General features: G+C 44.4%; 1 protein-coding gene across 1 annotated transcript in view; it reads right to left on the reverse strand.

Annotated features, from left to right (window-relative positions):
* The window catches only part of LOC112069050 (low-density lipoprotein receptor-related protein 2-like), a gene marked incomplete at its 5' end in the record, with an annotated part of 44,472 nt that extends 16,953 nt beyond the window's left edge, over positions 1-27,519 (reverse strand). Inside the window, 15 exons of the mRNA XM_024136313.2 lie at positions 58-183; positions 4,151-4,282; positions 9,400-9,528; positions 10,786-10,908; positions 15,721-15,858; positions 16,064-16,180; positions 16,313-16,429; positions 23,102-23,221; positions 23,577-23,705; positions 23,918-24,163; positions 24,428-24,624; positions 24,973-25,150; positions 25,488-25,711; positions 26,222-26,392; positions 27,367-27,519. Coding sequence (XP_023992081.2) covers positions 58-183; positions 4,151-4,282; positions 9,400-9,528; positions 10,786-10,908; positions 15,721-15,858; positions 16,064-16,180; positions 16,313-16,429; positions 23,102-23,221; positions 23,577-23,705; positions 23,918-24,163; positions 24,428-24,624; positions 24,973-25,150; positions 25,488-25,711; positions 26,222-26,392; positions 27,367-27,519 — 2,300 coding nt within the window. The remainder of the gene's footprint in view (positions 1-57; positions 184-4,150; positions 4,283-9,399; positions 9,529-10,785; positions 10,909-15,720; positions 15,859-16,063; positions 16,181-16,312; positions 16,430-23,101; positions 23,222-23,576; positions 23,706-23,917; positions 24,164-24,427; positions 24,625-24,972; positions 25,151-25,487; positions 25,712-26,221; positions 26,393-27,366) is intronic.
* Positions 27,520-27,576: the final 57 nt, after the last annotated feature.

A 27,576-nucleotide genomic window follows, 5' to 3' on the forward strand; every position in this document is an offset into this window, starting at 1 on the left:
CAAACAAAGCTTTAGGTCTCAGGTCTAAACAACAGTATGGTAGAGGTGTGAACTCACCCTCAGCTTCACACTGGTTGCCATTACCCACTTTGCGGTACCCGGGGGCACACTCACAGTCGTACCCGCCCTTGGTGTTCTTGCAGATCTGCGGGCAAGTCCCATGTACCTCACACTCGTTGATATCTGGGGAAAATGTTGGTAGAAAGTTAAGTAACTATATGTGCTTGTTATTGTTTATAGGGTAGCAAGGTCTAGGTAGGGGTGGGTGGATGTTAGGAAGTGAGTTTGCCCTCCATATTGTAAACGTTGACTTAAATATAAATTTTTTGGGACAAAGAATTGACCAATACTGTATATAACCACAAAAAGGAGTTGTACTAATGCTGCTTTTTACAACAAACACTTTGATTCATGTTCTTTCAGAGGGTTATCTACGCTTCGTTGATTGTGTTTCATTGTTTTCAGTGAACAACAACTCTACAAGGAAGAGATGGAATGAAGGCAATGATCCAGTTAATAAACAATACTCAGATCTTTAAAGCTATTTTTTTTTTATTTTTTATTTATTATTATTATATATATATATATTTTTTTTTATTATTGTGTATTATTTGTATTTTTTTTCTAGTTGAGTATATTATTTATATTGCTTTGTCTTGTCTGTGTGTGTAAAACTTAATAAACAGAGTTAAAAAAATAAATAAAATAAACAATACTCATGTTGTTTATGTCTGTGTGGGTGTAGTGTAAGTTGAATGTTGTTTAAGTGAATGTTGGAGTGTGTATGTGTGCGTCCAAGCATTAGGGCTGTCCCGGACTCCAAAAAATCTGGATTGGTCGACATTTTTGAAATGTGTATTTTTACATYTATAGACTGAAAACATCCTATGTGTTTTAATCAAATCAACTATATGCACTGAGCTTGTCTGGTGCTTTAAGCGCTCTGTTTGATTAAATAATTAACCTAAGGTCGATGTCCGCGCCCTCGTGGAAATCAAAGTCGCATAAAACAAAAAATCTGCATAAAACAAAAAATCCCCATAAAAAAAGTCTGTCAGTTTAAGCTAGAGATATCAATTTTGCATTGGATGCCTCTCAGTCAACCGCATCCGCCTAAGTAACACTTCCGTAGCCGCAGTGGAAGGTGATAGAACTAGAACGGTGTTTGTCAGAACATGGCGACCCGAAGATCGGTATACTCACAAAATAGTCTGTAGCGTCCGAACGGATTGGCCTAGAAACTACACTGCTCAAAAAAATAAAGGGAACACTAAAATAACACATCCTAGATCTGAATGAATGAAATATTCTTATTAAATACTTTTTTCTTTACATAGTGGAATATGCTGACAACAAAATCACACAAAAATTATCAATGGAAATCAAATTTATCAACCCATGGAGGTCTGGATTTGGAGTCCAGACCAAAATTAAAGTGGAAAACCACACTACAGGCTGATCCAACTTTGATGTAATGTCCTTAAAACAAGTCAGAATGAGGCTCAGTAGTGTGTGTGGCCTCCACGTGCCTGTATGACCTCCCTACAACGCACTGGGCTGCTCCTGATGAGTGGCGGATGGTTCCTGAGGGATCTCCTCCCAGACCTGGACTAAAGCATCCGCCAACTCCTGGACAGTCTGTGGTGCAACGTGGCGTTGGTGGAGGAGCGAGACATGATGTCCAGATGTGCTCAATTGGATTCAGGTCTGGGTAACGGGTGGGCCAGTCCATAGCATCAATGCCTTCCTCTTGCAGGAACTGCTGACACACTCAGCCACATGAGGTCTAGCATTGTCTTGCATTAGGAGACCCAGGGCCAACCGCACCAGCATATGTCTCACAAGGGTCTGAGGATCTCATCTCGGTACCTAATGGCAGTCAGGCTACCTCTGGCGAGCACATGGAAGGCTGTGCGGCCACCCAAAGAAATGCCGACCACACCATGACTGACCACCGCCAAACCGGTCATGCTGGAGGATGTTGCAGGAAGCAGAACGTTCTCCACGGATCTCCAGACTCTGTCACGTCTGTCACATGTGCGTGTGAACTGCTTTCATCTGTGAAGAGCACAGGGCGCCAGTGGTGAATTTGCCAATCTTTGTGTTCTCTGGCAAATGCCAAACGTCCTGCACGGTGTTGGGCGTAAGCACAACCCCCACCTGTGGACGTCGGGCCCTCATACCACCCTCATGGAGTCTGTTTTGACGTTTGAGCAGACACATGCATATTTGTGGCCTGCTGTGGAGGTCATTTGCAGGGCTCTGGCAGTGCTCCTCCTTGCACAAAGGCGGAGGTAGCGGTCTGCTGCTGGGTTGCCCTCCTACGGCTCCTCCACGTCTCCTGATGTACTGGCCTGTCTCCTGTAGCGCTCCATGCCCTGGACACTACGCTGACAGACACAGCAAACCTCTTGCCACAGCTCGCATTGAGGTCATCCTGGATGAGCTGCACTACCTGAGCCACTTGTGTGGGTTGTAGACTCCGTCTCATGCTACCACTAGAGTGAAATCACCGCCAGCATTCAAAAGTGACCAAAACATCAGCCAGGAAGCATAGGAACTGAGAAGTGGTCTGTGGTCACCACCTGCAGAACCACTCCTTTATTGGGGGTGTCTTGCTAATTGCCTATAATTTCCACCTTTTGTCTATTCCATTTGCACAACAGCATGTGAAATTTATTGTCTATCAGTGCTGCTTCCTAAGTGGACAGTTTGATTTCACAGAAGTGTGATTGACTTGGAGTTACATTGTGTTGTTTAAGTGTTCCCTTTATTTTTTTGAGCAGTGTATTATGACCCCTCTATGGAAAGATGAGAATCTTGCTCTATGACACCCCCCACAAGCGTCTTGGGACTCATCTGCAGTCGGTACAACCGATTTGCCAACGTCTGTCTGTAGCATCCAAACGGTTTGGGTTACACACTAATATGACCCCTCTGTGTAAAGATGAGACTCTTGTTTTGCTCGAGGCCTCAAAAGACTTGTCTGAAGGTCCCATTGTACTAGTTGAAACAATTTATGGAAGTACAGTATATGGACACTGTTTAGTGGCAAAAATAAGGGGTTAAATACATGTACAAAAAATACAACAAATGTTTCCTGATCTTTCTTACATCTCTGAGATATAGGACAGACACTTCAGAACAAATTTCCTTTAGATTGTGTTGTTCCATGTAGTGAATCTGTTATTCAATGCGTTTGAATGGGCTAATAGCAGTAAGGCCCAAAAAAAWWTTTTTAAATATTTTTTGTTATATATTTTTTTGATACTTCAAGGGGTCTTCAAATTCTAAAAATCAAATAGAAAAATTATCCTTGGTATGACCTTCTTAAAACAATTCCATATAGCTTATAAACTACTAACCCTACTAATGATAATGACATTACTTATAATGATGATCATGAAAATAACAATAACAAAGAGATCAAGAAAAGGAGGCTTATATTAAAAACAAGCAAATATTAAAAACAGCCGAATTTGTGAAATTGTTTATCCGACATGTTGTGTTGCATGAGGCTTGGTACTGACGGAATCAGTAGGCAATTAAACAAACACTCAAACAGGCAACACAAGCAGGATCTGTCTTATTTCTGTAGATAAAGTATGTATGGATGATTAAAAAAAACAGGCACATTTAACAGTTAGGCTATTGATTATAGACCTAATTAAGTTCGGGTTTCCTCTCTCCTCACTTTTCACTTCTCACTTCTCGTCTCCTAACTCCGCTGCTGCCTCCACCACGTTGTTCTCAACACCAATATACAAGGTTAACTTTGCTATTATGCACATAGCAACATGGTCTAGGAAAAGGCACCAATTCAAAAGCGCACTCACGTTTCAGAACTGCGGACAGCAACCGCTATCAAACGAGGGAGAAAGCTCATTTGTTATAAAATATATATATTTTTTATTGGTGTTGTACCATTGCCCTTAACCATATACAATTTCAGTAGCACATGCCTTAGTGATGGACTGCGCCATCCCCACAGCCCCCACAATGGAGTAGTCCACTCAGACAGGTGTCTTGTACACCATGATTTATTTATTTTTTGCTCAACTAAAGAAATCTCGGTCAAACAACAAACAGCCTATCGACCAGACGACTAAATTGGGTCAACCCTAGTGAGCATGTCTCTATATGTGTGTACCTTTGCAGTTGAAGGTGCTGTCCGGGTCCACTCTGTATCCAGGTCTACAGGAGCAGATGAAGCCGGTCTTGTTCAGGTTGGTACACTCGTGCTGACACAGTTTCTCCTCACAGGTCCGGTCATGGCCAAAATCTGAAACAGGGCACACAATGGGTCACTTTCTCCATTTGTCTAAATCAGCTTTTGATAATATCACAGTAATAAACAATCGTTTAAAGGTAAGGATTCTGGTTCAGGCTATGAAAGTAGGATTCAAGTAAGGTAGAGCAGCCTTTCTCAACCCAATCCTCGAGGCCCACCAGTCATTCCATCGTTTAGTTGTACTCCAACACCTGCACACCCCTCGCTGATTAGTTCACTAGTTTCAGTGGTGTTTGAATACATCAAATACATGGAATTGCGGTTGAGAAAGGCTGAGGTAAATGACCTACTTACAAATGACATAATAGATACTGTGAAGATAGCATCTGCATAAGGACAATGCACCTTCACTTATACATTTGAAATGTGTTAGTTTGTCAAATATGTTGTTTAATTCCGCCCAAATTGTGTTTCATATCATTCAAACCTTGCTATACATGTACCATCAACTTCACCTTCAACAGTTTCAAGTGTTTGTCTTGTCAGTTTGAGTGTGTTCAAATGTGTTGATTTTAATTACTGTGTTAATTATTGACCTTAATTATTGTGTGTTGCTTTAGAATGGTGTCTGTTTGAACAGTGTAGGAGAAATACTTAATGAAAGGAGGTAGACATGCTTTTATGCTCTGCAGTAAAGTTTGTTGATTTTAAAACCTTTAGCATTGTTTTTTATTTTAGTTTTTTATTTCACCTTTATTTAACCAGGTAGGCCAGTTGAGAACAAGTTCTCATTTACAACTGCGACCTGGCCAAGATAAAGCAAAGCAGTGCTGACTTGTAGGGATCCAGGTTTTGCAGCTCTTTCAGAACATCAGCTGTCTGGATTTGGGTGAAGGAGAAGCGGGTGGGGCTTGGGCAAGTTGCTGCAGGGGGTGCAGAGCTGTTGCCCGGGGTAGGGGTAGCCAGGTGGAAAGCATGGCCAGCCGTAGAAAAATGCTTATTGAAATGATCGATTATCGTAGATTTATCGGTGGTGACAGTGTTTCTTAGCCTCAGTGCAGTGGGCAGCTGGGAGGAGGTGCTCTTATTCTCCATGGATTTTAGTGTCCCAACACTTTTTGGAATTAGTGCTACAGGATGCAAATTTCTGTTTGAAAAAGCTAGCCTTAGCTTTCCTAACTGACTGTGCATATTGGTTCCTGACTTCCCTGAAAAGTTGCATATCGCGGGGGCTATTCGATGCTAATGCAAAACGCCACAGGATGTTTTCGTGCTGGTCAAGGGCAGTCAAGTCTGGGGTGAATCAAGGGCTATATCTGTTCTTAGTTCATTTTTCTTCTTTTTTTAAATGGGGCATGCTTATTTAAGATGGTGAGGAAAGCACTTTTAAAGAGCAACCAGGCATCCTATACTGACGGGATGAGGTCAATATATCTGAAGTGTTTTAGGGAGCGTTTGACAGTGATGAGGGGTGGTCGTTTGACCGCGGACCCATTACTGAGGCAGTGATCGCTGAGATCCTGGTTGAAGACAGCAGAGGTGTATTTAGAGGGCAAGTTGGTCAGGATGATATCTAAGATGGTGCCCATGGTTACGGATTTAGGGTTGTACCTGGTAGGTTCCTTGATAATTTGTGTGAGATTGAGGGCATCTAGCTTAGATTGTAGGACGGCCAGGGTGTTATACATATCCCAGTATAGGTCACCTATCAGTACAAACTCTGAAGATAGATGGGGGGCAATCAATTCACATATGGTGTCCAGGGCACAGCTAGGGGCTGAGGTGGGTCTATAACAAGTGGCAACGGTGAGAGACTTGTTTCTGGAAAGGTGGATTTTTAAAAGTAGAAGCTCGAATTGTTTGTGCACAGACCTGGATAGTATGACAGAACTCTGCAGGCTATCTCTACAGTAGATTGCAACTCCGCCCCCTTTGGCAGTTCTATCTTGTCGGAAAATGCTGTAGTTGGGGATGGAAATGTCAGAATTTTTGGTGGCCTTCCTAAGCCAGGATTCGGACACGGCTAGGACATCAGGGTTGGCGGAGTGTGCTAAAGCAGTAAATAAAACAAACTTAGGGAGGAGGCTTCTGATGTTAACATGCATGAAACCAAGGCTTTTATGGTTACAGAAGTCAACAAATGAGAGCGCCTGGGGAACAGGTGTGGTGCTGGGGGCTGCTAAAGGTTATAAGAACTGGTCGCCTAGTGCGTTCGGAACAGAGAGTAAAAGGGGCAGATTTCTGGGCGTGGTAGAATAGATTCAGTGCATAATGTACAGACAAGGGTATGGTAGGATGTGGGAACAGTGGAGGTAAACCTAGGCATTGAGTGACGATGAGAGGTTTTGTCTCTAGAGGCACCAGTTAAGCCATGTGAGGTCACCGCATGTGTGGGGGATGGGACAAAAGGGCTATCTAAGGCATGTTGGGCTGGGGGCTCTACAGTAAAATAAGACAATAATAACTAACCAAAACCAACAATAGACAAGGCATATTGACATTAGGGAGAGGCATGTGTATCTGAGTGGTCATAGGGTCCAATGAGCAGCAATAGGTGAGTCAGGGAGCCTTAGGTAGTCGCTACTACGCTAGGCGAGCTGAGACACGGCGATTCAGAGAGCTAGTGAGCCGGTAATTGCAGGTGGGCTTCGGCGATTTTGCAACGGAAAAGCCTGTTGAAAACACCTCGGACGATTACGTCGGCAGACCAGTCGTGATAGATCGGCGGGGTTCCGTGTCGGCAATAAAGGGTCCAAGCCAATTGGCAAAAGAGGTATAGTAGCCCAAGAATTAGCTGGTAGACCTCTTCGGCTAGCCGGGAGAAGGCCTAGCTCGAGGCTAGCTCAAGGCTAACTGGTGCTTGCTTCGGGACAGAGGTGTTAGCCAGCAATAGCCACCCGATTGCATCTAGCTAGCTGTGACGATCCGGTTTAATGGTCCAGGGCTTGTTGCAGGAATCCGGTGATGAGGTAGAGAAAAAGCKGTCCGATAAGTTCTGGGTTGATATCGCGCTGTGCAGACTGGCAGGTATTGACCGAGCTGAAGCTGGCTGGTGTCCGAGTTAACGGTGAAGACCGCTAACAGTGGCTAACTGACTACTAGCTAGTAGCTAGTTAGCTGGCTAGCTTCTGATGGGGGTTCCGATTAGCAGAACCGCACCACATTGGGTGAGGCGGGTTGCAGGAAAGTCTATTCAGTTCGTAGATGGAAAGTGAGATTAAAATATATATGAAATATATACGAAAAAACTAGGAAAACGACTATTTACACGGGACAAGACAAACACGTCCGACTGCTACGCCATCTTGGATCAATCGTCTGTATTTTAGCCTCTTTTTTAACCCATCAGTTTTATAATAATTATTTACAGATTTAGAAAATGTTTCCAGTCCAGTTACCATTTTAATTAACCTCTTAGTGTGCATCGGTACGGCCAGTTCCTTCACAGATACAGTTGATGTCGGAAGTTTACATACACCTTAGCCAAATACATTTCAACTCCGTTTTTCACAATTCCTGACATTTAATCCTTTTAAAAATTCCCTGTCTTAGGTCAGTTAGGATCAGCACTTTATTTTAAGAATGTGAAATGTCAGAATAATAGTTGAAAGAATGATTTATTTCAGCTTTTACTTCTTTCATCACATTCCCAGTGGGTCAGAAGTTTACATACAGTCAATTAGTATTTGGTAGTATTGCCTTTAAATTGTTTAATTTGGGTCAAACGTTTCGGGTAGCCTTCCACAAGCTTCCCACAATAATGACAGAGCTGGTGTTACTGAGTCAGGTTTGTAGGCCTCCTTGCTCGCACACGCTTTTTCAGTTCTGCCCACACATTTTCTATAGGATTGAGATCAGGGCTTTGTGATGGCCACTCCAATACCTTGACTTTGTTGTCCTTAAGCCATTTTGCCACAACTTTGGAAGTATGCTTGGGGTCATTGTCCATTTGGAAGACACATTTGAGACCAAGCTTTAACTTCCTGACTGATGTCTTGAGATGTTGCTTCAATATATCCACATAATTTTCCTCCCTCATGTTGCCATCTATTTTGAGAAGTGCACCAATCCCTCCTGCAGCAAAGCATCCCCACAACATGATGCTGCCACCCCAGTGCTTCACGGTGTTCTTCGGGTTGCAAGCCTCCCCCTTTTCCCTCCAAACATAACGATGGTCATTATGGCAAAACAGTTCTATTTTTGTTTCATCAGACCAGAGGACATTTCTCCAAAAAGTACGATGTTTGTCCCCATGTGCAGTTGCAAACCGTAGTCTGGCTTTTTTATGCCGGTTTTGGAGCAGTGGCTTCTTCCTTGCTGAGTGGCCTTTCAGGTTATGTCGATGTAGGCCTCGTTTCACTGTGGATATAGATAATTTCGTACCCGTTTCTTCCAGCATCTTCACAAGGTCCTTTGCTGTTGTACTGGGATTGATTTGCACTTTTCGCACCAAAGTATGTTAATCTCCAGGAGACAGAACGTGTCTTCTTCCTGAGCGGTATGACGGCTGCGTGGTCCCATGGTGTTTATGCTTGCGTATTATTGTTTGTACAGATGAACGTGGTACCTTCATGCGTTTGGAAATTGCTCCAAAGGATGAACCAGACTTGTGGAGGTCTACAATTTTTTTTCTGAAGTCTTGGCTGATTTCCTTTCATTTTCCCATGATGTCAAGCAAAGAGGCACTGAGTTTGAAGGTAGGCCTTGAAATACACCCACAATTACACCTCTAATTGACTCAAATTATGTCAATAAGCCTATCAGCCTCTAAAGCCATGACATCATTTTATGTAATTTTCCAAGCTGTTTAAAGGCACAGTCAACTTAGTGTATGTAAACTTCTGACCCACTGGAATTGTGATACAGTGAATTATAAGTGAAATAATCTGTCTGTAAACAATTGTTGGAAAAATGACTTGTGTCATGCAAGGTAGATGTCCTAACCGACTTGCAAAACTACAGTTTGTTAACAAGAAACTTGAGGAGTGGTTGAAAAACGAGTTTCAATGACTCCAACCTAAGTGTATGGAAACTTCCGACTTCAAATGTACATTGCAGATGATGGTTACTCATTTGTAATGTATCAATAATGTAATACAAATAATTATGAGCAATGGGTTTTGCTCTCTCAGAAGATTCATGTTGTGAGAGAATGATGTTGAACTCACTGCAGCCTATCTCGTCAGTGAGGTCCCCACAGTTGTCATTGTGGTCACACACATAGGGCAGGGCTACACACTGTCCATTGGTACATTTGAACTCCTGGAGGGTGCAAGGAGCCAGGGTGGGCTCACGGCCTGTAAGGAAACACACACACACACACTAGGATGAACACACACACACACGCTAGGATGAGTACACACACACACACACACACACACACTAGGATGAACACACACACAAGCATGAACGCAAACACACAGGCACACACAAATATTTAAAAACACAATCAAAGGTGCATTCAACTCTTAATTTATCTTTTGTCTCATCCTGTTGTACCCCCAAAAGTATTACAAAACTACCTAAATTCATGACAAAACAGCAGCAATCTCGTCTAAAAATAATTTGTCTAGATTGATTTTTAAGCCGGATTGTACAACAATCAAACAACTACTTTTTTTTTTTTTTTTTAATCTCTAATATTGTTATTTCAATAGTCATAAATGCTGCCCCTCTTGCCTTTCACCCTTAATTTGAGATTAAGTCATCCATGGAATGTTCGGGGAGATTCCATTGGAAAAAGTACACTGAGTGTACAAAACATGCTCWTTCCATGACATGACCAGCTGAATCCAAGTGAAAGCTATGATCCCTTATTGATGTCKCCTGTTAAATACACTTCAATCAGTGTAGATGAAGGGGAGGAGACAGGTTAAAGAAGGATTTTTGAGACAATTGAGARATGGATTGTGTATGTGTGCAATTCAGAGGGRGAATGGMCAAGACAAAAGATTTAAGTGCCTTTGAACGGGGTATGGAAGTTGGTGCCAGGCACACTGGCTTTGAGTGTGCCAAGAACTACAACGCTGCTAGGTCTTTCATGTTCAACAGTTTCCTGTGTGTATCAAGAATGGTCCACTACCCAACTTGACACAACTGTGGGACGCATCGGAGCCAACATGTGCCAGCATCCCTGTGGAACACTTTCGACACCTTGTAGTCCATGGCCCAACAAATTGTGTCTGTTCTGGGGGCAAAAAGTGGATTAAACTCAATATTAAGAAGGTGTTCCTAATGTTTTGTACACTCAGTGCATATTGCAATACATTTTCAAATATAAGGGCTGTGTTCACGGAACCTTAACCTAATGCATATTTGGGTTAGGGATACGTTCACTCAAACATAATCATAATACTATTTGCAGAAGGGCTACAGTCATAAGGGCGGCTTTAACGAAACCTAGATAAACCCCAATATGTTGCACTAGGGCTACGTTCACTTCACTAAACATCACGACAGGTTGCATTATTTCTGCGTCTACTGAACGTAACCTCCACAACACATTGCATTAGGGCAGCATTCACAAKTGTTGCGTTGGGGGGTGCGTTGCTTACAGAGGTCCTCCTTCTCGTCACTTCCGTCCCCACAGTCGTCCTTCTGGTTACACAGATTCCCAGAGTAGATGCAGTAGCCGTTAGCGCAGCGGAACCTRGATGGCATCTCACAGGTGATGTTCACTGGCAAGCAACACCAAAGGAGGAAATGGGTATGAATTAATTTGACAAACATACACACACACATACACGACTGTATTTCTACAGTTATATTGGTTGCCCTGAGCTCTATACTACGAATTTGGCTTGAGGATTTAYCGAGGTAACTTTGGTCAACTCTAAGTTCAACTCGGGATAACRGATGACACGAAAGTGGCTCACCTTTAAGCCAGTTAAATTTCTATGGCAACGAATCCTTCAGAACTAACCTGCTCCGGAGCAGGCTATCTCCGGGATAGCTCCAATTATTCTGAATGAAGGGTTTGAGCCGTGAGTTGGGGACCAATCAAATTAGATTCCCTCCCGRTTGCAAAGAGTGCATCATCATCCCATCAGACGACTGATTAAATATTTTTGTGTGTTAAAAATATAAATATTGAAATARARACAGTGGGGTCTGAAATCATTGACKMCCTTGATAAAGATAATTGATAAAAATGACTGTAAAAACAAACAATTAATATACTGAGGGCTTTATTTTCGGCTGGCGGTAGGAAGCTCAAGTGTCAAACGCATATTAGTTTCAAATCAAATTAAATGTTATAATGTTATGTTATTAGTCACATGCACCAAATACAGTGAAACGCTTACTTACAAGCCCCTAACTAACAATGTAGTTTAAAAAAAAAGAATAAGAAATAAAAGGAACAAGTAATTATAGAGCAGTAGTAAAATAACAATAACGAGACTATATATAAGGGGTACCGGTACAGAGTCAATGTGCGGGGGTACCAGTTAGTCAATAAAAAAGTGGTCAGATGAAGCAGATGCTAAGCTACAGGACTATTTTGCTAGCAAAGACTGGAATATGTTCCAGGATTCTTCCGATGGCATTGCGGAGTACACCACATCAGTCAGTGGCTTCATCAATAAGTGCATCGATGACGTCATCCCCACAGTGACCGTACGTACATATCCCAACCAGAAGCCATGGATTACAGGCAACATCCGCACTGAGCTAAAGGTTAGAGCTGCTGCTTTCAAGGAACGGGACTCTAAACCGGAAGCTTATAAGAAATCCCGCTATGCCCTCCGACAAACCATCAAACAGGCAAAGCGTTAATATAGGACTAAGATCGAATCGTACTACACCGGCTCCGATGCTTGTCATATGTGGCAGGGCTTGCAAAACCATTACAGACTACAAAGGGAAGCACAGCCAAGAGCTGCCCAGTGACACGCTGACCAACTAGCAAGTGTCCTCACTGACATTTTCAACCTCTCCCTGTCCGAGTCTGTAATACCAGCATGTGTTAAGCAGACCACCATGGTGCCTGTGCCCAAYAACACTAAGGTAACCTGCCTAAATGACTACCAACCCCTAGCACTCACATCTCTAACCATGAAGTGCTTTGAAAGGCTGGCCATGGCTCACATCAACACCATCATCCCAGAAACCCTAGACCCACTCCAATTTGCATACCGCCCCAACAGATCCACAGATGATGSAATCTCTATTGCACTCCACACTGCCCTTTCCCACCTGGACAAAAGGAATACCTATGTGAGAATGCTATTCATTGACTACAGCTCAGCGTTCAACACCATAGTGCACTCAAATCTCATCAATAAGCTAAGGACCCTGGGACTAATCACCTCCCTCTGCAACTGGATCCTGGACTTGCTGATGGACCACCCCCAGGTGGTAAGGGTAGGTAACAACACATCCACCACGCTGATCCTCAACACAGGGGCCCCTCAAGGGTGCGTGCTCAGTCCCCTCCTGTACTTCCTGTTCACTCATGACTGCACGGCCAGGCACGACTCCAACACCATCATTAAATTTGCCGATGACACAACAGTAGTAGGCCTGATCACAGACAACGACGAGACAGCCTATAGGGAGGAGGTCAGAGACCTGGCCGTGTGGTGCCAGGATAACTACCCCTGCCTCAACGTGATCAAGACAAAGGAGATGATTGTGGACTACGGAAAAGGAGGACCGAGCACGCCCCCATTCTCATCGATGCAGCTGTAGTCGAGCAGGTTGAGAGCTTCAAGTTTCTTGGTGTCCACATCCCAACAAACTAACATGGTCCAAGCACACCAGACAGTCGTGAAGAGGGCACGACAAAACCTATTCCCCTCAGGAGACTGAAAAGATTTGGCATGGGTCTCAGATCCTCAAAAGGTTCTACAGCTGCATCATCGAGAGCATCCTGACTGCATCACTACCTGTATGGCAACTGCTCGGCCTCCAACCGCAAGGTACTACAGAGGTAGTGCGTACGGCCCAAGCTTCCTGCCATCCATGACCTCTATGCCAGGCGATGTCAGAGGAAGACCCTAAAAATGGACAAAGACTCCAGCCACCCTAGTCATAGACTGTTATCTCTGCTACCGCATGGCAAGACGGTACCGGGGCGCCAAGTCTAGGTCCAAGATGCTTCTAAACAGCTTCTTCCTCAAGCCATAAGACTCCTGAACATCTAGTCAAATGGCTACCCAGACTATCTGCATTGCGCCCCCCCCTCCCCCGTTTTACTCCACTGCTACTCTCTGTTGTCATCTATGCATAGTCACTTTAATAACTCTACTTATATGTACATACTACCTCAACTAACCGGTGCTCCCGCACATTGACTCTGTATCAGTACCCCCCCTGTATATAGTCTCGCTATTGTTATTTTACTGCTGTTCTTTAATTGCTTGTTACTTTTATCTCTTATTCTTATCCGTATTTTTTTTAATTTTTTTTTAAATAACTGCGTTGTTGGTTAAGGGCTCGTAAGTAAGCATTTCACTGTATTCGGCGCATGTGACTAATACAATTTTATTTTATTTCTAGTCATCTCTCCTCCTTCCAGCTTCTTTTTCTTCTTTGGACTTTATATGGCGATTGGCAACTAAACTTTCATAATAAGGTGCATTACCACAACCGACCTCAGTTCATCTTTCAATCACCCATGTGGGTATAACCAATGAGGAGATATCACGTGGGTATATGCTTCTAAAAACCAATGAGGAGATGAGAGAGGCAGGACTCGCAGCACGTCACAATATTTTAGCGCCTGGAAACGCAGACGCTCGTTGGTGCGCGAGCAGTGCTGGTGCAATGATTGAATAACATGTATGTGTACATTTATTTTTGCAGCGTGTGATTTAACCCCACTGACACTCCCCATAACCCCACGTACAAATAAGAGAGCAGGTCGGGAATCAGTGTGGTAGATAGGATGACTACATGGAAGGATCCCCAAGCTTTTATATGAGGGTCTTTCTGGGGGGCGGGAGAAATAACGAGGAGGCAATTTGATTTAATGCTGATGATCGTTTTTATTAGAAATGTCTAGAGTGCGAACAGTGAAATAATTAATAAATCATGCTGCGAGAGGTACCGGATCTGGGCAAATAGGCGCCGGAACAAACAAAGTCAAATCTGAGAGGTGCCGAATCCAGCAGATCCAGCTCAAATTAAGCACTGACTGGACAATAACGTAAAACACAAGGCCAAATATATACTGGAGTTGCTTACCAAGAAGATGAATGTTCCTGAGTGACCGAGTTATAGTTTTGACATAAATCTGCTTGAAAATCTATGACAATAATTTTTAAAAGAATAGTGGGCAAATATTGGAATATTATACATCCAGGTGTACAAAGCGCTTAGAGACTTACCCAGAAAGACTCACAGCTGTAATCACTGTCAAAGGTGATTCTAACATGCATTGATTTATGGAAATTMGATATTTCTGTATTTCATGTTCAATACATTTGCAAACATTTCTAAAAACAAGTTTTCACTTTGTCATGATGGGTATTGTGTTWAGATGGGTGAGAGAGAAAAATATATTTGATCCATTTTGAATTCGGGCTGTAAGAACAAAATGTGGAATAAGTCYAGGGGTAATGACAGGATGCATTTTAAAATTCACGCACAGTTAAACTTTCGTATAACTTAATACAATTATGGGGAAAAAGGGACTTGWWKYWRYYRAWMRKRAKRAYKSKYWRWKWKWSRYTAYSKWYYWSAYRWRMRKMYWTAYCTTTTCTTTAATTTTGGCAAATATTAAAATGTGGCKCTGACTTGCCCATGAATTGATGTTTCAGCATWYTCTCAATGAAGAGTTRGGCGTTCGTCTAGTCAAATGCAACATGTATGTGCAGTTTCATGCCCGGCTCGAGCAGGCTTGAGTAAGTGYCGGGTGCACAATCAATATCTACCTTCGTAACATGGATTAAGCCTGTGCTGGAATGTGAAGCTAACTGAAGTTAGCTKATTTCAGAAAAGCCTGAGTACATCTAGCTTGATTCGTAGTATAARCCTCAGGTAAGAACATTAAGGTAAATCTCTCATACCAGTGTCTACAAATGTGAAAGTGGCACATTTCTACAATTTGTATTAAAAAAAGGTAAAAGTGCCATTTGATGATGTTATCAAAAGTAAAAACATTTTAAAATCWGTGATTTTAAAACACTATGAGATTCACAATGACAAGGGGAGCAAGAAAATGCCTTTCCCCTTGCAAAAAACTTTTTTTACATTGATGATGTCATAGAGTAGGACTTAATTTAATGTCCTTTCTTTTTATATTTTTAACCAAAGAAAGTAGAAATGTGCCGTTTTTACATAATATGTCCATATTATGTAGACATGGGTATGGTGCTGGAGATAATGAATAGGTGGTTGAAAAGTGGTGGAATTGCCCTTTAAGRAGTCTGCAATGAAAAGGAGACCAGAAGACATAACCAAATAAATGCCATCATGTTAGAGAGTGTTTGTGTGTGTGTGTGTGTTTGTGTGAGGGAGCACTTGCATGTGTGTGTGTGTCTTACAACATAAGATGAGCTCCTCGTCGGAGTGGTCTCCACAGTCGTTGTTGCCGTCACACACCCAGTTCTCATACACACACAGCTTGTTCGCACACTGGAACTGGTGGTTGGGACACCAGCGGCCCCCTGGGTAACGGGTCGCTATGGTTTGGGGAAAAGGTAGGGAATGAGAAACGTATTTGCATATCATTTTTTTAAAATAGCGAAATGGCTAGCATTGGTGTGACAAAATGGCTGGTAAAGGTGTAGAGAAATGGCTAGCATTGGTTAAGCAAAATAGCGAAACAGCTAGCATTGGGGTAGCGAAATGGCTCGCTAACTGAAAGTTCCTCTTGTAGAGACTTACGACAGGAGCTCTCGTCAGAGATGTCCAAGCAGTCTGGTCGTCCGTCACATTGAAGAGCGCCGGGGATACAGTGACCCGACAGACACTGGAAATACCCTGGACGACATGTCTTCAACTCTGTGTGTGAGAGGAAGGTAGAGTGACCAGGTGAGTGTGTGTATGTGAGAGAGAGASATGTAGAATGAGAGAAAAGAGAGCAAGAAAGTGGGAGAAGAGAGYGGAGAGAAGAGATATAGTGGTCCATCTCACCACAGTCGCGCTCGTCTGAGTTGTCCCCACAGTCGTTGTCATGGTCACACACCCAGTTTCCAGGTATGCACTGCTGGTTGTCACAGCGATACTCGCTCTCCGAGCACGGCCTTGGCACTGTGAATGAACACACACACAGACACAGGAACTCTTCACTTTTTGTCTCTTTACACTCTATATTGAAGGATTATATGGTTACAGAGGTMAACTCTATTTGATGGTTACGGAGTGGAAACCTATTAGATGGTTATGGAGTTTATTTAATTAGGATCCCCATTAGCTTCTGCACATGCAGCAGCTACTCTTCTTGGGGTCCACATAAAATGTAAAAATGCATAAAAAAATACAGAACAGTAATAGACAAAAACAACATAAGATATTACAATAAAAAAAACGTTAAAAAATAAGAGTTATATTGTCACGTCTTCTCCCGCTCCGGTGCTCGACGTCGCCGGTTTGCTAACCACCTGTCCTGGCAACCTATCATTACGCACACCTGGCAACCTTCATTACGCACACCTGTGCCTCATCATTAGGCACACCTGGACTTCATCACTTCCCTGATTACTTCCCCTTTATGTTCATCAGTCCTTAGGTGTTATTGATTGTCTCGCACGTTCACTACGCTTCCCATATTTGTTCTTTTGTATCTGTTCCGTATTAAACTCACGTTCCGCACCTGCTTTCTGACTCCCGGAGTATACGTCACAGACACACACACACACACACGTTCAAAAGTGTGGGGTCACTTAGTAATGTCCTTCTTTTTTTTTTTTAAAGAACAGCAAATTATTTGTCCTTTAAAATAACATAAAATTGGCCTCCCGGGTGGCGCAGTGGTCCAAGGCACTGCATCGCTGTGCCCCTAGAGATTCTGGGTTTGAGCCCAGGCTCTGTCGCAGCCGGCCGCAACCGGGAAGTCCATGGGGTGATCCACTATTGGCCCAGCGTCATCCGGGTTAGGGAGGGTTTGGCCGGCAGGGATATCCTTGTCTCATCGCGCACTGCCGACACCTGTGGCAGGCCAAGCGCAGTGCACGCTGACCAGGTCGCCAGGTGTACGGTGTTTCCTCCGACACATTGGTGCGGCGGCTTCCGGGTTGGATGTGCGTTGTGTCAAGAAGCAGTGCGGCAGGTTGTGTTTTCGGAGGACCGACGGGAGTCGTACGGGAGTTGCAGCGATGAGACAAGACTGTACTACCAATTGGGGAGAAAAAAGGGGTATAAATAAAATAAACATCAAATTGATCAGAAATATACGTTGTAAATGACTTTTGTAGCTGGAAACGGCTGATTTTAAAATAAAAAAAAGTTATGGGAATATCTACAGAGGCCCATTATCAGCAACAATCACTCCTGTGTTCCAATGGCACGTTGTTAGCTAATTCCAATGTATCGTTTTAAAAGGCTAATTGATCATTAGAAAACCCTTTTGCAATTATGTTAGCACAGCTGAAAACTGTTGTCCTGATTAAAATAAGCAATTAAACTGGCCTTCTTTAGACTAGTTGAGTATCTGGTGCATTAGCATTTGTGGGTTTGATTATAGGTTCAAAATGGCCAGAAACAAAACTTTCTTCTGAAACTCGTCAGTTTATTCTTGTTCTGAGAAATTAAGGCTATTCAATGCGAGAAATTGCCAAGAAACAAGAAACTGAAGATCTCGTACAACGCTGTGTTCTACTCCCTTCACAGAACAGCGCAAACTGGCTCTGACTGAAAATAGAAAGAGTGGGAGGCCCCGGTGCACAACTGAGCAAGAGGACAAGTTTGAGAAAGACGCCTCACAACAGCTTCATTCAATAGTACCCGCAAAACACCAGTCTCAACATCAACAGTGAAGAGGGGACTCCATTGTGGCGTACTGTGTACAAGCCACCAGGGGCAGACTCGTCAAAGCCTGGTGACAGACAGAGTCTACATCACACAGCAGTGGCTCCTTCTGCTGGACGTGCCAGGTCTCGACGGGTCCTCTGGCCAGGACTAATTGGGGCTGATTGASGCTTGTGAGTAATCAAGGGGCTGATTGCTCACCACCCGTATGGGGCCCATAAAMCTGCCAGGAGGCCAGCACATGGGAGGGTTGGATGTAGTGAGAGGTTGCTACCGGATAGACGTCCTCACGGTCTGCTAGAACCGAGGAGCTTGGTGTTCCACGTGTTCCACCGCAGAGGAGACAGCATTCCCCAGAGCCCAGAAGATGGTAACCCGGAAGAGGTCTCCTGGAGGAGACCCATCTCTTTTCTTTTTCTTTATAGTTTTAAATAAACACCCTTGAAACTGAGGTTTCACACTTGTGTCCATGTCTGATCTGTGTAAACATCTAGATCAAACCCCCTGGTCTGCCACAAGTGATGGAGAATGCAGGAATTTGATGTGGTCAGACCAAGGTTGACGTTTACACAGTATCAGCATGGACGAGTTGATAGCTCAGTTCGTTCGGGCCCAACAYGACATTCAGAAACGAATGCTGGAAGAACAGCGTCTACAGAATATCCGCCTGCTTGAGGAAGTCAGGAAGCTGCGAGGAGAAACGCAGACCGAATCGCATCCCAATCAATTTTTYATCAACCTAARGGAGGATGATGACATCGAGACCTACCTCTGTACGTTCGAACGGACAGCGCTCCTTGAAGGATGGCCCAACGTGAAGCGGGCGAGTCTGCTGGCCCCGTTCCTGTCCGGAGATGCCCAAAAGGCGTCATGACCTCAACACTAAATAGGCGGCTAACTACGATGGTCTCAAGAGGGGGGTATTCCTAACTGGTCCACGACTGGAGGTTCATGGGTGAAGCTTCCCCTGTGCCCAGATGAGCAACCTACTGTGCATCACCAGGGCATTGCTCCTAACTGACGTAGCCACCCTCCCCATTATCGACAAAGTGGTCATGGATCTCTTCTTACGGGCACTACCTCACGACATGAAGAGGACAGTGAGCCTACGCGCGCCCCAGACCTTGGAGGACCTCTTGGGAGCCGTGGAGACACACCAGAATACCGAGGCCCTGCTGAAGGGGACGCTGGCCGAGTCCGTGAGCTGTCAGAGGGGACGGAAGGACGACCCCACCACGTACTCTCAATCCGAAAGTCAGCTGTGCTAAAGGACTGCAGACACACGGAAGGAGCCGGGGGAGAGTCAACCCACCGCCGATAATCCCAGGTTGAGCAAGACCAAAGGAGGTGTTTTGAGTGTGGTGCCCAGGGACACCTCGCATGGAATTGCCCGGGTCGAGAAGAGTCGATGACATCAGCGGGCCCCGGAGACGAGCCGGGCCACACAGTAAACTATGTCACCTCCTGTTGGGCCCACAGCAAACCACCAGCACCTATGGTCATGGTGAAAGTTGACGGCCATGACACCCACGCTCTGTTGGATTCCGTGAGTGTGGTAACGCTCGTGCAAGCGCGCGTGCTGTTCCATCCGACCGACCATGGTGAGGAGATGTCRGTCTCCTGTGTCCATGGAGACACCAAGTGGTATTCGACTGGGGAAGCCACCATCATGATGCCACAAAGTAGCTGCCAGATGGTGGTGTGTGCCGTACTTGAGTTGCCGGTACCCCTGCTCGTGGGACGAGATTGTCCGCTGTTCGTGGCACTGTGGAGGCATGAGCTGGGAAAAAAAGAGTCAGAGCCAGCGACAGACAACAGCAGGGAGGGACTTTCACCTGCGCGGCCCGGAAGCAAGCATTTGCCAATCCCGTGTCTACGGACCCGGAGTCCGAGGGGGCGCCGGAACCAACCTCACCTGGTGAACAACCGGAGGAGGAGCCCATGCTTCCCCTCTTTGATTTCAAGGGACCCGTCGAGACACCTGCCCTGAGCCKCGAGGGAACATTTTGGGACCACCCAGTGGGAGGATCCGAACTTGAAAGCCGCCGCAGCCCAAGTGATAACGGTGGAAGGCCAGCTTCTTCCGGGGGTGAGTGACTGGCGATACCCCCATTTCCAAGTAAAAAATAACCTGCTGTATCAGTTGGGCGCTGTTGCTGCCCCGCCGGTACGTCAGAACGTTCTTCAGCTGGTCTACACCCATTTGTTGGGGGTGCACCCGGGAATGGAGAAGACCCGGGAACGGATCGCCGCCCGGTTCCACTGGCCCGGGATGAGGCGGGCCATGGAAGACTATTGTCGCAGCTGCCCGGAGTGTCAAATCACCGCCCCAAATGCACACTTCCGGGAACCCGCTGGTTCCCCTACCGATCATCAGAGTGCCGTTTGAATGCATCGCCATGGCCCGAGGGCACCGGGACATCCTGGTAATAGGAGATTATGCCACCCGATATCCCGAGGCCCATTCCCCTATGGGTAGCAGTCTCCAAGGGAATCGCCCAGAAACTATTCCACCTCTTCAGCCGGCTGGGCATCCCGAACGAGATCCTGACCGACCAAGGTACCGAGTTCATGTCCTGACTAATGAAATATGTGTGTGCTCTCCTACAGCTAAAGCAGATTCGGACCTCAGTCTTTCATCCGTAGATGGATGGACTCAAACAAATGCTGTGGAAGGTCATCGAGCAGGACGGGAACAACTGGGACCAGCTACTACCCTACCTAATGTTCTCGATCCGAGAAGTGCCCCAGGCCTCCACTGGGTTTTCCCCTTTTGAACTCCTCTACGGGAGGAATCCACGCGCCATACTGGATCTTGCCAAAGAGGTGTGGGCCAGTGGTAAGGGAACATATGGAGAAGGCTCAGCGCGCCCAAGCCAAAGTCTACAATCGGGGTACCCAGCCCCGAGAGTTCCATGACGGTGACAAGGTTCTAGTTTTAATCCCCACCGCAGAAAGTAAGTTCCTGGCAATATGGCACGGGCCGAACGAGGTGACAGAAAAGCTGGGACCTGTAAATTACCGCTTACCGTAGCCAACAGATTTACGTGAACCTATTGAAGAGATGGCATGTGAGGACAGCCTTGGCTATGTTGTGGTCAAAACCCGGGACGTCGACGGGACCAGTGGTGGTCCCGAYCAATGAGGACCCCTTTTCCAGGTGCGCCCCCAACAATATACATATTTACACACAAAATACTATTTACACACATATATATTCATATTCTTATATACAGTACAGTTAAATCAGATCTTTAGAAAGAGGAGAGACGATGTGATACAAGATGTTTTTTAAAGCTAATCTTGCTTTTTGCTTGAGTACCCTCTGGTGGCAGAGCATTCCATGCACAATGACATGGCTCTTTACATAACTGAGCGACGCTTTAAATCTGTTTTTGGTTTAGGTACAGGGAAGAAACCCATCGTGGCGTGTCTGTTGGCGTATGTATGTATGTCTGTTTGAAGTGTATGCAAATATATTATACAAGTGGTTAGGCATTTTCACACAAATGTTTCTTAAAAATACAAGAAGTGAAGTAGTCAATTTTGCCACGACCCGCAAACATGAAAGACTATCATGCATGTTGTTGATGTTAGTTATGTATGTGCAGTTAAGAGCAAGGCGTGCTGGTTTGTTTTGAGCCAGCTGCAACTTTGCTAGGTCTATCTTTGCTGCACCTGACCATATTACCAGACAGTAATCAAGATGGGACAAGGTCAAAACCTGAACAACTAGTACAGTTGATCTGTGTCAAAAAATTTTTTTTATAACAGACATACTGTACCTCCCCCCATCTTCATAATAATTTTGTAAATATGACTTGACCGTGACAACTGACCATCCAATGTTACTCCTAGGAGTTCAGCTTCTTCAACTTGTTCAATTGAAACACCATGAGGATCGTACCCTTTTTTTCCAATTTTCACCTAAAATGACATACCCGATTCTAACTGCCTGTAGCTCAGGACCTGAAGCAAGGATATGCATATTCTTATTCTTGATATATTTGGGCCACAGTTGCTGGTGTAGCTGCGGGATACCACACTGTACATATCTGATGTTAGAGAAGCTTCCATTGAAGAATACTCTCTGGGTTCTATAAGTAACTCTCCAACCATGTGATGGCAAGTGATGTAAAGCCATAACAAGTGAGTTTTTTAAAACAAATTATGATCAATAACATCAAAGGCTGCACTGAAATCTAACAATACAGCTCCAACTATCATCTTATTATACATTAATTTGAGTCAGTGCAGTACAAGTTGAGTGCCCTTCCCTACATGCATGCTAAAAGTCAGTAGTTAACTTGGTTCTTTAAAAAATAGCATTGCATTTGTTCAAACACAATTCTCTCCATTAGATTACTAAGAACAGGCAGCAAACTGATTGGGCGGCTGTTAGAGCCAGCAAAGGGTGCTTTACTATTTTTAGGTAGCGGAATTACTATAGCTTCCTTCCACACCTGTGGACACACATTCCTTTGGGCTTTGGTTAAAGACATTGCAAATAGGGGTACCAATACAGTCTGCTAATGATTGGCTTTATCAAAAAGTTTTTTTATAAATTATCCATCAACTTCAATGAACGATGGAGATACATTTGGTTTTCTGCCCATAATATAATTTAAGGTGCTCAAGTCTTTTCCCATTGTTTATGTTGTTRATCTTGTTTTGGTAATATCATTTATTTTTTAAAGTTTAGTCACAACCTTTCTCAATTGACAGTATGTAAACTAAATCAGCTGAGCAGTCTGACTTGTTTCCCACCTTTTTTGCATAATTTCTTTGAACCCTGTTAGATGGTTATGGAGATTAACTGTATTAGATGGCTATGGAGTTGAATTCTATTAGAGGGTGACAGAGTTGAACTCTGTTGGATGGTTACAGAGTTGAGCCGCATGAGAGGGCTACGAAGTTGATCCCTGTTAGATGGTTATGTAGTTGACCTCTACTCACCGCAGTCCCTCTCATCAGAGCCGTCACCACAGTCGTTGCTGCCGTCACACTTCCAGCGGATGGGCACACAGCGGTGATTGTCACAACGGAAGTCGCCCAGGGGGTCACAGGTCAACGCCTCTGTGAATGGGTCAGGTTAATGAGGGGTCAAATATTTTGAAATGATCTATTTGAAGTTGTTTCGTGAAATGTAAGGATACTATTTAGTGTAGACTTCCTAGCATCGTTTTGGGATTCTGACTACTTGGTCAACCATCAATGACTTGAATTTAGTCCACTCAAAGCCTTCATTGTGTGTCTAAGCATAAAAACAGAACAAGATCAGCATTTAAAAGTGGAATATGAAGGAAAAAGCAGGACCTGGAGCTTACAGAAATATGATTGGTAGCCTACTATACATTTTCTGTATCCATATTCAGACAATGTAACTTTGCCCTTATATCACAAGCATACACACACACACACACACACACACCGCAGTTCTGCTCGTCGGTGTTGTCGATGCAGTCATTGGAGCCATCGCACACGGCCCAGGTGGGGATGCAGCGGTAGTTGGTCTTACAGGAGAACTCCGTGAGCTCGTCGCAGTTATGTTCTGGCCCCACTACAGAGGGAGGAGACAAAGGGATGAAGGGATAGATAGAGAAAAAAGGTGGACGCAGTGAGTGTTTCTTAAATTTATTAAGCACTATGCAGATGACGGAGCCCAATTCTCTCCTGATCCTATAAGTGCCACTGTTTCTGTACAAAAAACAGAATTTTTCATAAATAACACCAAACGAAAAATCCAGACTTATACAAATATAGCAAACTCACTGCAGATCTCGTAGGGCTCATCGGATCCATCTCCGCAGTCGTTCTGAGCATCACACACATAGTTGGGCGGGATACACACTCCGTTTGCGCACGTGAACTGGCCCGGTCGGCATGTCTTCTGGGCACAGCCATCAGTGTCCTCGTCACTCCCATCAGAACAGTCGATGATGCCGTCACAGTGCAATGACACAGGGATGCACTGCTTGTTCTTACACTGGAACTGATTTTCTGCACACCTGTGGTCACCTAGGGGATTGAAGGATTCGGTGTTTTGATTCTAAGGCCACATCTCTGAAAGTTTTTGTTTATCTTGAGGGATCAGACTGGGTTGCCCTTCCCCCCCATGTTTGTTCGTAATTGAAATTAAAGACACTACAACAGAAAAATAGAGCAACGAGAGCAGTTGAACAATCACACTGTGGGTGTCTGACGCTAGTAGAAAATAAGCGCTGCAATGTCTGATGGATGGAAGTAGTATGGTAAAAAATAGGTAGAATGGGGTTTTCGTACTGCAGAGGGCAGCGTCCTCATCTGAATTGTCACGGCAGTCAGCGTGTCCGTCACACAGGAAGCCAGGATAAGTGCAGTTCCCATCCTGGCACTGGAACTGACCAATTGGACAGTAGCGGGGCGGGCAGGTGAGGGGTTCGTCGGACCCGTCACCACAGTCGGACTGACCATCACACTTCCACCAGATAGAGACACACCTAGGGGATTAGAAGGAGAGATGGAGGGAGGTGGGAGAGTAAAGAGTTAACTAATTCACTTAATGAATTTAGACAACTGTGCAACCACACAAGTTATCAAGCAAATAGTCACATGGCTCCAAATACCCTTTTCACACTTACCGAACCAAACTGTGCTTGCTCAAATATTTCACATTGTCCTTTTCAAGCAAGCTTAGTACAGCTTAGTTTGGCTCAGCTCGGTAGTGTGAAAAGGCCTAAATTGTACGGTTGTGTCAGTATCTGAATTATACTAATATTATACTAAATTATACTACATGGAAAACAAATATTCCTGATAAGTGACATAAGTGACAAATTCAGACTGACTTTTCGTTGTCTCCGCAGCGGAACTGGGTGCTGGAACAGTCGGCCACACACTGGACCTTGAAGCCCACGGAGAGGCCAATGAAGTGGTCTGGACACTCACACGTAGCACTGGTCCCACCAGGACCAATCAGACACAGGTGGCTACAGGTTAGGTGGTGTGTTGCGCAAGGGTTATCGCCTAGGAAACACCAATCAGCAGCCATAAGAATGGACGCATCTATGAAGGAAAGCTAATAATATTGTCTCGGTGGACATTCAAGCCATTTAGCAAATGCTGTTATCCAGTAAGTGCATTCAACTAAGGTAGAGGAAAACAACCACATATCAAAGTCATTGCAAGTAAAAAATATATTTGAAATAAGCTGCTATCTGCAAAATCAGGGCCAGTAAGAAAATACAAATATGAGTGTAAATGCAGGAAAGACAAGTACAACAGTAAAGTGTATACAAATGAAAATTAAGCAAGCAATGTATGGGAATTCCAAACGGTCAAAGGGCACAGTACTAATACATACTGCGAGGCTGCCTGTAGGGATGGTATACATGGATGTCATTTGGCCGGTGTGTGTTGTTGCCCATGACGACGCGGCCGGTGCCAGTGTACTTGTGGGCCTTCTCAACGGTGTGGGTGTTCCAGTCAGTCCAGTAGACCCAGTCTTCAAACAGGGTGACGGCAAAGGGGTGAGGCAGGGAGCCTGCTATGGCCCGGTGGCGGTTCTCCCCGTCCATATCAGCAAAACTTTAGAGAGTTAGAGAGAGGGCATACACTTCAGTGTTTAAATCACTGTACTTTTCTGTTGTCTTTATTTTGTTCTCGTCTATTGTTTTTTAAATGTTTTTTTTTTGTGCACACCAAGAAGAATAGCTGGAGAATCAAATAAACAATGTATATCAATGTAAAGTTCTGTAGGGTAGCTCCTGTCTGACCTCATTGATCATGATCTCTGGTCTCCAAACAGGCAAGCTTGAGAAGGATGGGGCCGGGTTCCTTGCTTTCTTCCTAACTAAATCGTTGTTTCCTCCATTGCCTTTCTCTACTAGGGGTTTTCTTACTACTGTGTTTTTTTCTTCAACTGAACATGATCTCATTCAACCCTGATACTCAAGGCATAGATGTGATGGGGTCATAATGCCTTATTTTTCTGCCCTACGACACTTTCATGATAAAGAACGATAGTACTACATAGAAAAGTATTAAAAGTGAATTATTAAGTTAATCTCTGAAGACAGTGTTGTGTTGATGTCTCACTCTAGGAAATTGAGGTGGGAGTCGGCGAAGAAGATCTTGTTGGTGGTGTAGTCAATGGTCAGGGCACTGGGCCACTCCAGCTTGGTGGTGATGAGGGCAGTGGCGTTGGTACCATCCATACCAACCCTGCCAATGTAGGCGGTGTCCCCCCAGTCTGTCCAATACAGCCAGCTGCAGGCAGAGAGAATAAAATGGAGAGTAAATAAAAAAAGTGAAAAATAAAATAAAATTTGATGTAATTTGTTAACTGGTATTACTCAATAATATATATTTTTTTAATGATTATCGAAAAATGCCTCAATATCTGCCATTAATTAAGAATGGCCACTCTTCCTCTATCGTGCAGGTGGGGATGTGTGGGACCTCATATGTTTGTGTGTATGCGTGTGCATGTGCATGTCAGTACCACAGGAGGTTGGTGGCACCTTAATTGGGGAGAACGGGCTTGTGGTAATAGCTGGAGCAGAATAGGTGGAATGGTATCAACTGGGGCCAAGCTTCCTGCCATCCAGGACTTCTATACAGTACCAGGCGGTGTCAGAGGAAGCCCAAAAATTGTCAAAGACTCCAGCCACCCTAGTCATAGACTGTTCTCTCTGCTACCGCACGGCAAGCGGTACCGGAGCGCCAAGTCTAGGTCCAAGAGGCTTCTAAACAGCTTCTACCCCCAAGCCATAAGACTCCTGAACACCTAATCAAATGGCTACTCAGACTATTTGCATTTCGCCCCCCTCTTTTACACCGTTGCTACTCTGTTGTTATCATCTATGCATAGTCACTTTAATAACTCTACCTACATGTACATATTACCTCAACTAACCGGTGTCCCCGCACATTGATCCTGTACCGGTACCCACCTGTATATAGTCTCGCTATTGTTATTTTACTGCTGCTCTTTAATTACTTGTTACTTTTATTTCTTATTCATATTTTTTTTAAACTGTATTGTTGGTTAGGGYCTCGTWAGTAKGCATTTCACTGTWAGTTCTACACCTGTTGWATTCGGCGCATGTGACTAATAAAATTTGATTCGATTTGAAATACATCAAACACATGATTTCCATGTGTTTGATGCCATTCCATTCGCTCTGTTCCAGCCATTATTATGAGCCGTCCTCCCCTCAGCAGCCTCCACTGGTTAGTACCCATATTTGGGGTTGACGGCTACGGCACGGGGCCGGACAAAGCAGTAGGTGGCGTTAGGCCCCATGCAGCCACTCAGCAACTTCTTCTGGAAACGACCATCCAGCTCTGACACGTGGAGAGAGCCGTAGTAACTGTCTACCCAGTAGAGCTTCCTTTGGGATACACACACATAAACATACAACAATGACTATGGGCATATGCATAGATAC

Source organism: Salvelinus sp. IW2-2015, unplaced genomic scaffold (assembly GCF_002910315.2).
Source record: "Salvelinus sp. IW2-2015 unplaced genomic scaffold, ASM291031v2 Un_scaffold871, whole genome shotgun sequence".
In the NCBI taxonomy this organism is placed as follows: Eukaryota; Metazoa; Chordata; class Actinopteri; order Salmoniformes; family Salmonidae; genus Salvelinus; species Salvelinus sp. IW2-2015.